The sequence below is a fragment of the Octopus bimaculoides genome, chromosome 4 (assembly GCF_001194135.2).
Source record: "Octopus bimaculoides isolate UCB-OBI-ISO-001 chromosome 4, ASM119413v2, whole genome shotgun sequence".
In the NCBI taxonomy this organism is placed as follows: Eukaryota; Metazoa; Mollusca; class Cephalopoda; order Octopoda; family Octopodidae; genus Octopus; species Octopus bimaculoides.
Genome location: NC_068984.1, coordinates 56,218,971 through 56,233,388, shown reverse-complemented (window position 1 = coordinate 56,233,388; position 14,418 = coordinate 56,218,971). Strand labels below are relative to the sequence as shown.

The window sequence follows — 14,418 nt, the reverse complement described above, 5'->3', positions numbered from 1 at the left end:
GAGAGAGAGAGAGAGAGAAAGAGAGAGAGAGAGTATGGAAGTGGATAAAAAGGATAATTTTCCATGCTTTTTACAGCAACATGTTTTACTTCAGTGAAATATAAACACGCTTGTCGTCCTTCATTCATCGGCTTAGCCATCAATAAAATTAATATATTGATTTATATCACTAGCAAAAAGACACATTTTAAAATAAAACAGTTAACTAAATTGACCTGAATGTTTAACTAGAATTATTTGCCAATCCTAAATAATTCCAAACTTAAAGAGACAAAACTGAATACTATTAGTATTAGTATTTTGTCCAGTGTTTTATTAATTCTGACATCTACAACCTTTAAACCTTTCATAACAATATTTCTGATTAAATAAATGCATTGTATGTTTATTTTCATTGTTTTTTAAAATGATTCAGAATTTGGAGGAATTTAATTGAATAACTAAGTTTTTCATCATTAAGATGATGTTTGGAACACAAAAAGTTTTTATATAAAGGCCTTGTACCTAATTTAGAAAGGCAGTAAGCTGGTAGAGTTATCAGTGCATCAAACAAAATGGTATTTCTTCCAGCTCTTTACCTTCTGAGTTCAGATACTGTTGAGAGTGACTTTGCCTTTCATCCCTCCAGGAGTCAATAAAATAGAATATCAATCAAGTGCTGGAGTTGATGAGATATTGACTGACCCCTTCCCTTGAAAATTGTTGGTTTTATGTCATAAATTGGCACTCCATTGTTTACGATGGTAAGGGATCCAGTTGATTTGAATAATGGAACACCCTGCTCATGAAATTAATGCAGAAGTGTCTGAGCACTCAACAGACATGCATATATTTAACTTTGTTATCAAGGAGATTCAACATGACACTGAATGTGACAAGGCTAGCCCACTGAAATACAGGTACTACTAATAAACTTTGCTAGCTGAGTGGACTGGAGCAAAGTGAAATAAAGTGCCTTACTTAAGGACACAATGCATCACTGGAAATCAAACTCGTGACCTTATGATTGTGAGTCAAATATCCTAACCACTAAGCCATGCACCTTTACTGTGTCATAAACACTGCAGGCATGAAAGTGCTGGCAGGTGAGGCTGTCTGAGATGTGTGCAGATCAATGAAACCATGCTGCAGATATTTGTGTAATGTCTGAGGATTACTGACTTGTGGAATTATGTCAAACGGCTGTTGTTGCTTGTAGAATGAATCCAGTTATTGGTTGAGTTCATCATGAGGATTGTCCCACCACTTATCTTTAACAAAGCAGGGTAGGTAGTGTTGCTCCGTCAAGTAGCAGGTTGTGTGGTGGATGAGGCTGAAAGGAGAGAGGAAAGACACCTTCCTCCTCAGTTAAGCTCATATCATCTTTTTTAAGTTCCGTTTGGAAAGGAAAATGAGGTTGGATAGGGAAGTACTTGCTCCCAATGAATTTGTAAAAAGGTGGGTGACTGTGGTAAAAATGGTTAGGGAGAATGGATCTACTTCAAGTATGCCCCTGTAGATTGGAGAACAACAGTTGGGTGAGGGCTTGTGCCTTTGGTGGCCTGTGGGTTTCCTTGATTAGCTTGAGTTCGAGGTTCTCTTTTAACTAGAGGATTGCATCATTAATGTGTTCCCATACTTTGTATACTATGCATACTTTTGTCTCATTTCACTGTCTTTTCCTTTTCTTTCTCATCTTTAATTCAATGCCACACCACACACACAAACTGTAGACTGTGCTTGTGATGTCACCCCTCGTCATCATCACTATTACATGAATCATCACCACCACTATCATCATCACTATTATATGAATCATCACCACCACTATCATCATCACTATTATATGAATCATCACCACCACTATCATCATCACTATTATATGAATCATGAAATGTTGTTTTGAATAAATTTAGAAAGAAAGAGAAAAGTCAGTTGTTTAAAAACAATATATATCTTTGTTACATTTGATTGACCTGGATTATAAGTTAGTGAAGAAATCAATTCAGCTAACAGCAGTAATGGCAGCAGATACAAGAACAGTAGAAACAAGAATAAGATGCAAAGCTTTAAACCATAAACATCAGAGAATTGTGAAGCATGAGAAATCTCCAGGGGAAATTAATCAAGTATGATGCATTGGGAAGGAGACTATACAGCTGTTCTTAGAATCAAATGCATTAATTGAAGACTTCATTTTTATACAGGTCTGAGACAATTACTACTGGAAATGATTTTGTTTACCTGCCTTTCCTTTTGTAAAACATAAATATGATGTAAAGGAAGTTGAAACGGTTTCAACCAAGAATTGGTTGTGATCACTCAAGAGGGGGTGCTATGCTAAGAGAAGTAAAGCTGAGCTAGAAGGAACAAGTGAACAGGTTGAAGGAGGAGGTGATGAGAGAGAGAGAAAGAGAGAGAGAGAGATGGATAGGTGGATAGATAGAAAGATAGATAAAAATAGATGGATAGACAGACTTCTAGAGAGATAGATAGAGATAGATAGATAAATAGATAGATTGAGATAGATGGATAGATAGACAGGCAGACAAACAGATAGATAGAAAAATAGATGGATAGAAAGATAGACCAGAAGTACAAAATATCAGAAGTTAGAAATTTCAGTGGGATGGGGAGTTTGTTGATCCTTGTGTGTTTGTATTTCTTTTTTTCTCTTGCTTTGTGTAGGAGGGGAATGGGTGGGTTTGGTGTCTGGGGGGGATATGGGCGGGGTGGGTATGATTTGGGGTTCTACTTCACTCTGTCCTTTCTTCCTCTTCCTTTTTCTTCCTTCAGCTATCATCCACTGTTCTTCGTTTCTCTTTTCTTCCTGTTGCACCTTCTGCTTCTTTCTAACTTCCTCTGGACTGCTCAGCTTCTGTAGAGGGCAGTGTACTCTAATGTGGTCTTTTTGGCCACATTTAAAGCAACGAGGGGTTCTGCCTGCCACCCACACTCTCAACACTACATCTCCAATGGTTACCATTTCCACCACATTTTCCAGTGTTTCTGTAGTGCCCTGTACGATCAGGTCCAATGTTTGGCCTTTCCATACTGAATTTTCTGTTTTTGTGGCTTGGAGGACGGCTATTTCTTCTTTACTTCCTAGAAGAACAGCTGCCGCAACCCAAGTCACATCTATTTCCGGTGGGATTCCCTCCACCCTAATTCTGGAAGTCCTTCTTCCAAGATAAGTGGGTAGAAGGACCACTTTATCCAACTTTACTGTGGTTACTGCGTGTTCTTTTGCTTTTCCTTCTGACTTGAAATGAACCACAAGTGTTCTGTATCTGCTTCGTCTGGCAAGATATGTTATGTCTTGCCAGACGGAGCACAATGCCTTTTCTATTATTTCTGCCTCAACATTTTCAATTTTCCTTTCTTCCAACTGAGTACACCTTATATATTACTGTTTTCTTATCCATCTCTTCCAATACTTTCTGGAGTGGTGACAACTTAACGTCACCACCTACCCTACATGCCATCTTCTCATATTTTTCTATTGTTTGTTATGTCCACCTCCTTTTTTGTGACTTCTGTTAAACTTTTCTTCCTTAAGCACTTGTCCATCCTATCAATTGCTCGTATGAGCTCCTCCTCCGAAGAGGACAATTCGGACCCACTAAGGTCCGAATAGAACATGTTTCTTACCGTTGACATTCCTCAAGACAGAGAGAAAGCACAACCAGAAAACCGATGCAAAGCAGCGCAAGACAGTCGACTACTCCTCACACAATCAGTAAACGCACCAGCATGATACGAACTCTATAAGTGAGAAGGAAGAAAGAGAAAGAATGTCTTAATTCTCCTGTTTAAATAGTCATTGCCGACGAGAATTTCGCTGTTGTCTCGCGTATGGCAAATGGTTGCAGGTGAGATCTCGCTCCTGTCTTGGACATGGTAATGGCTACCGGCGAGATCTCATACAAAATGGTGCTGGCTTCTTGTGCCTCGCTACAATATGATTTACCTTTTTTTTTACTCTTTTACTTGTTTCAGTCATTTGACTGTGGCCATGCTGGAGCAGCCTTTAGTCAAGCAAATCGACCCCAGGACTTATTCTTTGTAAGCCTAGTACTTATTTTATCGGTCTCTTTTGCTGAACCGCTAAGTTACGGGGACGTAAACACGCCAGCATCGGTTCTCAAGAGACGTTGGGGAGGGGGGACAAACACAAACATATATATATACATACATACGACGGATTTCTTTCAGTTTCCGTCTACCAAATCCACTCACAAGGCTTTGGTCGGTCTGAGGCTATAATAGAAGACACTTGCCCAAGGTGTCACGCAGTGGGACTGAACCTGGAACCATGTGGTTGGTAAGCAGGCTACTTACCACACAGCTACTCCTATCATTCGATTAATCATATATCCCATTTAAATTTTTATATCTGATTTGTCGACCCCAAAGTTTATTTGTGCTGTCCCCCTTTTAGGGGAAATAACATACAATATGATAGTCTGATAAAAAGAACCAGCTATTGCAAACAAAATGAATATTGATAAAAAAATATCGCATTTGGCCAGTTTAACATAGTAGCAAAATATATATATATACACATACGATTTCTATCTATCTACACATGTATAAGAGTATATTGTTATAATAAAAACCACAAATCTTGTCAAATAGAGCTAAACAGAGTTTCCTGGTCGAAATAATTTATTTCACCATTTTCCAATCTGAGAACAAGACCATTTGACAGATGTCTTTTGAGAAGATGACGATTAAACAAGAGATGCTGTATTTAACAAGATTTGTGGTTGTATTGTAACATTACTTTTACACCCTTAGGTGATCGAGTGATGTCTTGCAAACAACTCGCACATGCAAGTGCTACCAGTCGAGAACTCTGCATACCGGAAGCCAGCAAGTAAATGGGGTCACCAGGAGAGAATGCATGCCGTTTCGGGGCCTACTTCTTGACAGCATCAATGCGCCCCCTCCCCCTCACTGATATGAGGCCCCGCTTACTAGATCAACTGGTTATTAAAAACAAAGCTCAATATTTCTCTAGCCATCGCTCATCGTCTCTTTTTTACCGCATTATACAAACACACACACACACACATACATATATATGAACACCGGGGACATTTAATATAAGAACACCGGAAACATTTAACAAAAAACGCCGTGAACATTCAACAAGTGAAAACTTTATAACATTATTCCGAAATCTATCTAAAAATAACGACCAAGTTTGAAGCAATTGTGGCTAATACAACATGGAAAATCTTGAACAGAACGAACAAGAATACAATTCTACAACTAATGCAGGCCCTGCGTTTAACTGGATAAGTATAACTGCTTGTATTGCTGTCATCGTGGCATTCGTGCTCAACGCGTTGTTAACAATTGCCATTTTCCTCGATCGTAGAGTCTATGAGAAAACACGCTCTTTTGTATTATTGACTTACGTGTTTAACTACATACTGTTTGCTTTGTTTTTTTACTTCCGCAACGTACATATTTATATATACACTGATTTGCCACTGTCTAGCTGCTTACTGATTTTTATACTAAGTTCCGTGGCTGAGGAAGGTGCTGTATATTTGATACTCCCTATTTGCTGCGATATTATTGTAAAATACTTTAAACCAAGCAAATATGAAAGTCAAAGTTTTCTGCGTGTCCAGATCATATTAACAGTGGTTTTGTGGGTTTTTATCTGGATCAAAGTATTATTAATGAGTCTAGCTGGCTCATATTACGAAAGTGGCTTATGCAAGATATTCTTAGATACCATTTCCTACCATATCTATTTAGCTATAGTTACGTTGTATATTATTACAATGCTGGTATTTGCATGTCTATTGATCAACATTGCAGTGAAGAGTAGAGAAAATGATACAATGAAATCATCAGTAATAACTATGATAGTTATTGTTATATTCATCATAGTCGTCTACTCTATTGAAAACCTTACGTATTTTGTAATGTATAAAGAAATAATTGAACAAAAGATTTACATACCGTTTTTAATATTCATTTCAAGATTTTTAGTGGTGCCGTTTTTGTGGCTTTCTGATACCAGTCTAAAACGAAGTATTCGGAAATTATGTTGCGGGAAACGTAGAGACTTCACAGTACCTCCATCACATGAACTGACTGATCTAATGCAATCACATAAAGTGATGTAAAAACTGCACTATATTAATTTCTATAGTACTATAAATTTATCTGTTATATCAGCTTACCTAGTTCTTTACATAATACTATTAAACATTATATCTTCTGCACAAATACTTTCTTACTTCATGCTCTTGCTTGATGGGTGGGGGTCATCGCAGGTTAGAGGTCCCAAAGACCTCACCATGCATAGAGCCGACCAGTTTCACCTGTGCTCACCATTGCTGGTGGTCTGGTGCCAGCCCCTCTGCATCCTCCAAGGTGACATCAAGCCTCTGGAAATCTTCCCCAATCACATCCAGCTATCTGGTGTGGGACTTGATATGAGGCCTCTTCCAGCCTGCAGCTGCTGCATCAAATGCGAGTAAAGCGCTGATAGGATGATCTAATAGGAGATCACACACACACATATATATATATATAAATTTAATGCACAATATATGAATTTATCTAATCTGGTGGTATTCACAAAAAAGGTCCTTTAGTGGACCAGGCTACAAACCACATAGTAAATCAAATCATAGGGGTGTAATGTATATATATATATATATATATATATATATATATATATATATATATATATATATATATGTATATATATATAGAAAGAGAGTGAGATCACCTACTGTAACCTAAATGGTCAAGAAGACCCCTAGAGAGAGATGAGATGGGTGGGTCAGACCCCTGAAAACTGAGAAAAATAGTTGCACATGTTCAAGTTTAATAGCAAGATATACGCCCAAGAAGAAGGTGCAGCCTTCAGTATCAATATTGCTGGTGATGGCCTTTAAATACCTGGTTACAAAAATGCAGCTATTGCAGACAATATCAAATTCAGTTTCCTCATAGTGGACTTGGTAAGAGTGATGAGAAATGTGTCCCGCATGTGTGACCCAACAGAATTAGAAAGATACATCCAACACTTCATTCACCGCATGCAGTTCTCTGGTCACAGATAAAGGGACAGGATCAGAATGTAGAAAGTGCCAGGGCGAAGCACAAAGTCATCATAGAGAATGATGCATCTGGAATCTGCCTGCTATACAGGAGTAAATCCTGGAATAGCATAGAAAGGATCAAGAAGATAAATAAAGCCAACTCTTGGTATGACAACCAAAAATAACAGAGAGTCATGTTTGTTGATGTTACTCTTGGTGGCAAACTAGTGTAACTTTTTAGGAAAATGTTATTTAGGAGGAATCTACGAATTAAAGTAGTAGAAAGGCCAGCCCCCACCCCTAAAATCCCTGATCTGTAGAACATGTCCATTTTTAAGGCCCCATGTACAGATAACAACTATATAGTATGTAGGATGAACCCATAGGTAAACTGTAAGATTAGGAATGTAGTCTATAATTGGGGAGACAGTACGTAATATAGGTGAGCAGAGGTGAACACTGGCAAGAACTCAAAGAAGAGAAAAGCTTGTCAGTGCTCTACCAACATGCTCAGTTTGAACATAGAGGCTTGGTTAATAACATAAATGTAAAGATACTATCAACACATAGAACAGACATGACAGATTTCAGAGGCCATAAATGTAGTAATAGGCAAGCCGAGCCTCTATAGGAAGCATGAATAGAAAAAGAACATCCTTCCGCTTCATCACACTACGTAACCTGATGACTAAAGACAATGGGAGAAGAAAAAATGTCACACATACAAACAGTGTAATAGATAAATCTATATAGACACACAAGATGCATATACTAAAGATGGAATGAGGAAAATAAAATAAATAAGTAAATAAATGAGTGATAAAAGAAAATGAATAAGTATAAGACACGGGTGCAAACAGTTTTGTAAGCAAACCCATATACATGCATACAAAACACAAACATACACACACACACACGTAGAATCAAATGTATGTGCAAATAAGAATAGACATCACAGAAAGACAGAACGAACTGAACAGAATAGGAAGAGACATGGGATGGAGAATTACTGAAGCGGTCACAAGATGTGTGATGATAGATTTAAGACAAAGAACAATAATAAGACCAAGTATATAATAAAAATGTGTGGATGTATGTATGTACATGTGTGTGAGTGTGCATATGCACAAACATGAAAGTACTTGTCTAATTATTAATCTTCCTTTCACCTTCTACTTTCTTTATTCCCTAAGCAGTTATTACAGCGAAAGCTGATCACATCATTTTATCTAAACTGGAATGTATGCTTTCCACTTTCATATTTGAATTTTTTGCTTTTATTCATTTTCAAACTTGATGGACATATAACAAGAAGCCAACCGACACTAAAAATCTCTAGTGAAACTTCTTTATCAATGTACCTGAAGAGACCCTCCTACTATTGATTAATACTGCCACTGCGAAGTTCCTGAAGTAAATCCAACGGAAGTGTACCACAACTACGGATAACAACAGATAGCCTAAACTGTGCTGGTGCTTTATTCAGCATTTAAACACACTAACCTAGTTATACATATTTGTCTAAATTTTCTATTATATATATATATATATATATATATATAGATTCAAGGCTTGAATATGGTACTTATGCGAAGGCACCCGAATATCACATCCCAAAAGGATGGGTGATTAAAATCAAATAATAAGCAACACGGATTTCAAAAGTGATTGCAGTACACACGTTTCATGCTACTTCAATTTATTTAAGTAATGTGAGCATTACCTTAAATGCAATATGAAGAGCAATCTTCAGCTGCACGAAAAAATGTAGAAAAAAAGACATATTACAAATGTGGCAACATATTAAAACCAAGTGGGAGAGAGCAGAGGAAGAATATATAAGTCCAAGACCCTGCTATGTCAAGATGGACTTATATATTCTTCCTCTGCTCTCTCCCACTTGGTTTTAATATGTTGCCACATTTGTAATATGTCTTTTTTTCTACATTTTTTCGTGCAGCTGAAGATTGCTCTTCATATTGCATTTAAGGTAATGCTCACATTACTTAAATAAATTGAAGTAGCATGAAACGTGTGTACTGCAATCACTTTTGAAATCCGTGTTGCTTATTATTTGATATATATATATATATGTATTCTATGTGAATTCTGTGCACCACAGTGATTCCATTGATTTGGAAAAACTTGCTAATAACTAAGAATTGGATGAATTACAACAACTGAAGAACTCTATCATCTTTAAAATTTTATCTGGTTTCTCTGTCTGCTTCCATGGAGTGTATATGGTATGATATTTCTATGGATCTTGAATGGCCTTTGGAACCTGCTAAACAGATTCCCAGTCCTTTTCTGTTCTTTACAATTCATTTCACCATATTGACACAATTAAAAAAAAGCTTAACTTGATGCAAATACACTTGACAAACAATGATAAAATTACTTATACATACACAGACACCTTCAGCACATAAATCTGTTGTTCCTAAAACAAGACATTACTACATTACTCTTAAAAGTGGCAGGAAGGTTCATTGGCCTGCCAAGTATGAACATGTATTTTATTTATGATACCACATTTCTGTGCTATATACATATCAGGTCATCCCATAAGTTCTGTCTGATTTTACCTTTTTTAAAATGGAATGAAATTTAATAGTATTTTAGAATGTCTAATGGAATTAAAAATTATTTTTATGCATTTGTGTACATTTGAACTAATTAAATATTATTTTACAGAATAATAGAGTTAAAATTTCTTTGATTAAAACCCTTTCTAATATGGAAGTATCCAAAGAGCATTTGAGGCACATAATGCTTTATGAGTACAAAAAAGGAAACTCTGCAGCCGAAGCGACTTGAAACATACACTCAGTTTATGGGAAAGAATGCTTGAATGAAAGAACTTGCAGAAGATGGTTTGAAAAATTCAGAAGTAGAGATTTCAGCCTTGAAGATGAAGATTGAACATGACGTCCAATTGAGCTTGATGATAAGCTCCTTGAGGCATTACTTGAAAATAATCCTGCATTATCAGTTGAAGAATTGGCAATAAAGCTTAGTTCAAACCATACAACTGTTCATCGTCATCTTCAACAACTTGGAAAGGTTCCTAAACTTGGAAAATAGGTGCCTCATGAATTGTCTGAAAGCAACCGCAAATCCCAAGTTGACTTCTGCTCTTCTCTCCATTCTCGCGAACTCATTTCACCCTTTTTGGATAGACTTGTGACTGGTGACAAAAAAATGGATCTTCTGTTGAAATGTTAAATGTCGTAAACAGTGGCTTGGTAAAAGGGAAAAAGCTCAACCACAACTGAGAAGGGAACTTCATGGAAAAAAGGTTCACTCTATCTGCTGGGATTGCAAAGGAGTAATTCATTTTGAATTGTTACCACCTAATGCAACAATCAATGCTCAAGTCTACTGTCAGCAATTAGAGCATTTAAACCAAGCTTTGAAGAAAAGAAGACCCGCTTTAGTGAATTGAAAAGGAGTGATGTTTCATCAGGACAATGCACGACACCACACTGCAAAGATCAAATCACAGAAGATCGAAGAGCTTGGTTGGGAAAAAATTCTTCATCCACCTTATTCACCTGACCTTGCTCCTTCAGACTACCATTTGTTTCGTAGTTTACAGAATCATTTGGGGGACATAACTTTTGCAAGCCAGGAGTTCTTCGCTTTGAAACCAAAAGGGTTTTACATTGATGGGATTAAAAAGCTTGTAAATAGATGGAAGGAAGTCATAAATAATCAGGGAAAGTACATTGATGATTAAATTTCAATTAAATATAACATTTGATCATTTGTTTTCTTTATTCACAATTCAGACAAAACTTATGGGATGACCTGATATAGTGAACTATTTCGAATTCTGTATACCTTGTAAACTCTTTTCTCTTATAATTTATGAAAATATATCTGCTTTTGTTGCTCTAACTGACAGTCTTTTTGTTTGTGTTTTAATAAATTGTAAGAAGACTTCAGTAATGGGGCTCCTGCTTACTGTTGAACCATCACCCTCAGATTTTTCCAGGCCAGGACCATGACCTACCACACTATCATAAAAAGCAATGTATTGTTATAAAAAGTATTAATGCCCAAGTGAATATGGCTCAATCAATCTGCATTGACTGACTTGTTATGGTTGATGCAGTAAATTTCAAAGGAAATGTGCCTGTTTTCCTGCCAAATAGCTTGATTGAAGTTTGTAGAAAACTTTTGATAATGATTATAAAAGCTGGCAAATTCAGCCTCAGATCAGAGAATCACCCCACAGACCACATGGAGCTATGTTGTCTTCTACTTTTCTTATTGAACATACTTGTATCATGTTCGACAAAAGGTATTGACCTTGTGCAGTAATGTCAGATCATACACATATTACTTGCATGCAGCAGTTGAATGTTGTTCCATTAAATCAAATCTATGTATGCGTGTGCATATAAATAAAATGAGTTAATAAAAATATATGACATGACAACTCAAATAATATTAATGTGATCATTCTCATCTTCAGACACAGCCTACCTAATATTAGGAACTATCAGTGGAGAATTAATCAAGATCCATGCTAAAAAGATTTCATAGTGTTTTCTGGTAAAATATGTGTCTCCTGTCAGCTTAATTCTATGAAGACTTATACAGACCAACTGGACTATGGAAAGCCATAAAAAAACATTCTAGCTTACCTTCATACAACCAGTCAGGAACTCCATTGAATATTTGATTTAATATTCCATCTTTTGTTAGACGTGTTATTGTAGTTGAGTCATTGATGTTGGATTGATAATATAAGTCGTTATCTAATCCAAATACCTGAAAATATTATCAAATATTACTTAGAAAATATTTTACAATCAGAATTTAAAATTAATTGGATAGACATCAGAATACTAGAACTAATAAAGTAATGGTGTGAATTGGATTATAAATAAAAATAAACAGGTGCAAGTTACCATTTTGTGTAAATAAACAGAAACTATGAAGGACCTGTAGTGACGCCTTAAATAGCAGACGACTGTTATATGTTCAATGTCCGGAGTTTTATCCACGCATGCGCAGGGACTAGTTCCGGAAGGAATACAGGAAGAGTCTCATGCGCATGCGTGGAGTTCGATATTCAAGCTTCGCGCCCTTTTACATTCTCTTGCTTGGCCGGCCGGCGAAGAGCCAAGATGTTGTAGCAGTCTCTCTCCAACATTCCAACTCTGGAGCTAGACAAATAACCACTCAACATCATTGACGGCGTCTCAGCAACCAAAGGGCGAAGTGCTGCCTATTTCCTCTGTAAATAAATATTGTTGTGTTGATAGTTCAGAATCTGCGTTCTGTTGTTTCTTCAAGAAGTTTAATGTATGGAAGTGGGTATACACCTAATGGTGTATAACCACTTTCCTACAAACCTTAAGAGAATGAATGGTTCAGCTGATGGACTCTCCCCTCAAAGATGACATTTGAGTGTTCAGCTTTTGCTGAATGACCTGTACAAATGATTTGTTTATAATGATCAAAAGTATGTGCTGTACATTAGCTCAATCTCTCCATCAAATTGATGTTGCCAGAACAGGTGCATGGTGTACCATGTGTCAAGTGTCAAAGTGATCGCAGAGCAACAGGAGATAAAGTGTTTTGCTCAAGAATACAATGCACCACTTGGTCTACGAAATGAAACCATGATCTTGTGGTCATGAGTGCAACATCCTAACTACTTAAGAGTATCATCAATAAAAGATGCATATCTTGAAACTTTAAATTATATATAAGCAATACAAAACATTGATAAAAGTTTTTACATTATCAATTAGTTTATCAAGTAGAAACCATCTGGTTTCTTTTATTTTGGACAGAATAATTATGTTTGATGTTGTAACACACATGGAGAAATAATATTATTGCATGATTCATTTAATGAGTGTCATAAGGGAGGTTGTAAATTTTTATCAGACTGAGTTTACAATTCAGGTTTGATTTCTGGTTGTCTCTACTTCATTTTTTCTGCTAATGCTTGTGGGAAAAACATTAACACAAGTCCCTGTAACTACATAAAGTTAATAAGGCACTTTTCCATTGTATCCACAGTCTGGTTCAAATTACAGGTTACAAGTGATAGATAGTATGCAGTACTTACTCTCTCTGGAAATGATGAGAAAGTTTTTAATATTCTTGTCTGTTAATGATGTGCCTTGATAATTAATCCTTTAGCATTCAAACTTGCTATATCAAGCCCAAACATTCTACCTGTTGAAACTAGCCAGATCTGGCCTCTTTCAATATCATACAACACCCTACAATGTCATTCTAAAAATAAACAATCACATTCTTAAAATCTCAGTTAGAAGATAATGCATGATTACTGGCACTCTTTCAGTTATGACAATGAGGGTTTCAGTTGGTCTGATCAATGAAACAGTCTGCTCATGAAATTAATGTGTATGTGGCTGAGCACTCCACAAACATGTGTACCCTTAACCCTTTTGTTACCAAATTTCTGTTGAGATGCTCTGTTTCTTCAGCTAATTTTAAATATAACAAAGAATTTAGTAAAATAACTTTGTTATCACTAAGCTAGTGTTAGGAACTTAAATTGTGACTAAGGTTTGATGAAAGATTTTAATTCAGAACTTTTGAAAGTAAGACATTTGTACTTCAGAGGCAGTTCCAGGCTGGTTGGTATCAAAAGGGTTAATGTAGTTCTCAGGCAGATTCAATGTGACACAAAGTGTGACAAGGCTGGCCCTTTGAAATACAGGTATGACTCATTTTTGCCAGCTGAGTGGACTGGAGCAACATGACATAAAGTGCCTTACGATTGTGAGCCAAATACCCACCCACTAAGCCACTCACCTTCACAATGCATGATTAATACAAAACAGTTCAGAGTTATCTGAATGCTAAAGGGTTAAAATCTGTGTATTTTCTCCCCCATGAATAGATGTGAGCTCAATACCAGAAGCTAATGGAACCTTCAACAATTATGCAGTGCTCTTGCGTCTTAGATGAGTGTGAAATATGTCTCCCCAAGGACATATTTTCAGATGTGAAATGGACAAACTAAACATGCTACTGTACTACCAACTCCTTGATCATGAGTTCAAATACACTGCAAACAATTTGGTCTGTATTTTGACAGTATATTTTATGCTTTGTGCCTTAGGCTGCTTTAGTTGTTGGAAATCATCATCATCGTTTAACGTCCGCTTTCCATGCTAGCATGGGTTGGACGATTTGACTGAGGACTGGTGAAACCGGATGGCAACACCAGGCTCCAGTCTGATTTGGCAGAGTTTCTACAGCTGGATGCCCTTCCTAACGCCAACCACTCAGAGAGTGTAGTGGGTGCTTTTACGTGTCACCCGCACGAAAACGGCCACGCTCGAAATGGTGTCTTTTATGTGCC

The 14,418-nt window shown here is 36.7% G+C and overlaps 1 protein-coding gene across 4 annotated transcripts in view; it reads right to left on the bottom strand.

Moving 5' to 3' along the window:
* Window positions 1-14,418, bottom strand: part of LOC106877900 (dipeptidyl peptidase 4) — a 611,833-nt gene that overhangs the window by 66,817 nt on the left and 530,598 nt on the right. For all 4 annotated transcript variants that reach the window (XM_014926948.2, XM_014926949.2, XM_014926950.2 and 1 more), the window contains exon 8: window positions 11,711-11,837. In XM_014926948.2, the coding sequence (XP_014782434.1) occupies window positions 11,711-11,837 (127 nt within the window). The remainder of the gene's footprint in view (window positions 1-11,710; window positions 11,838-14,418) is intronic.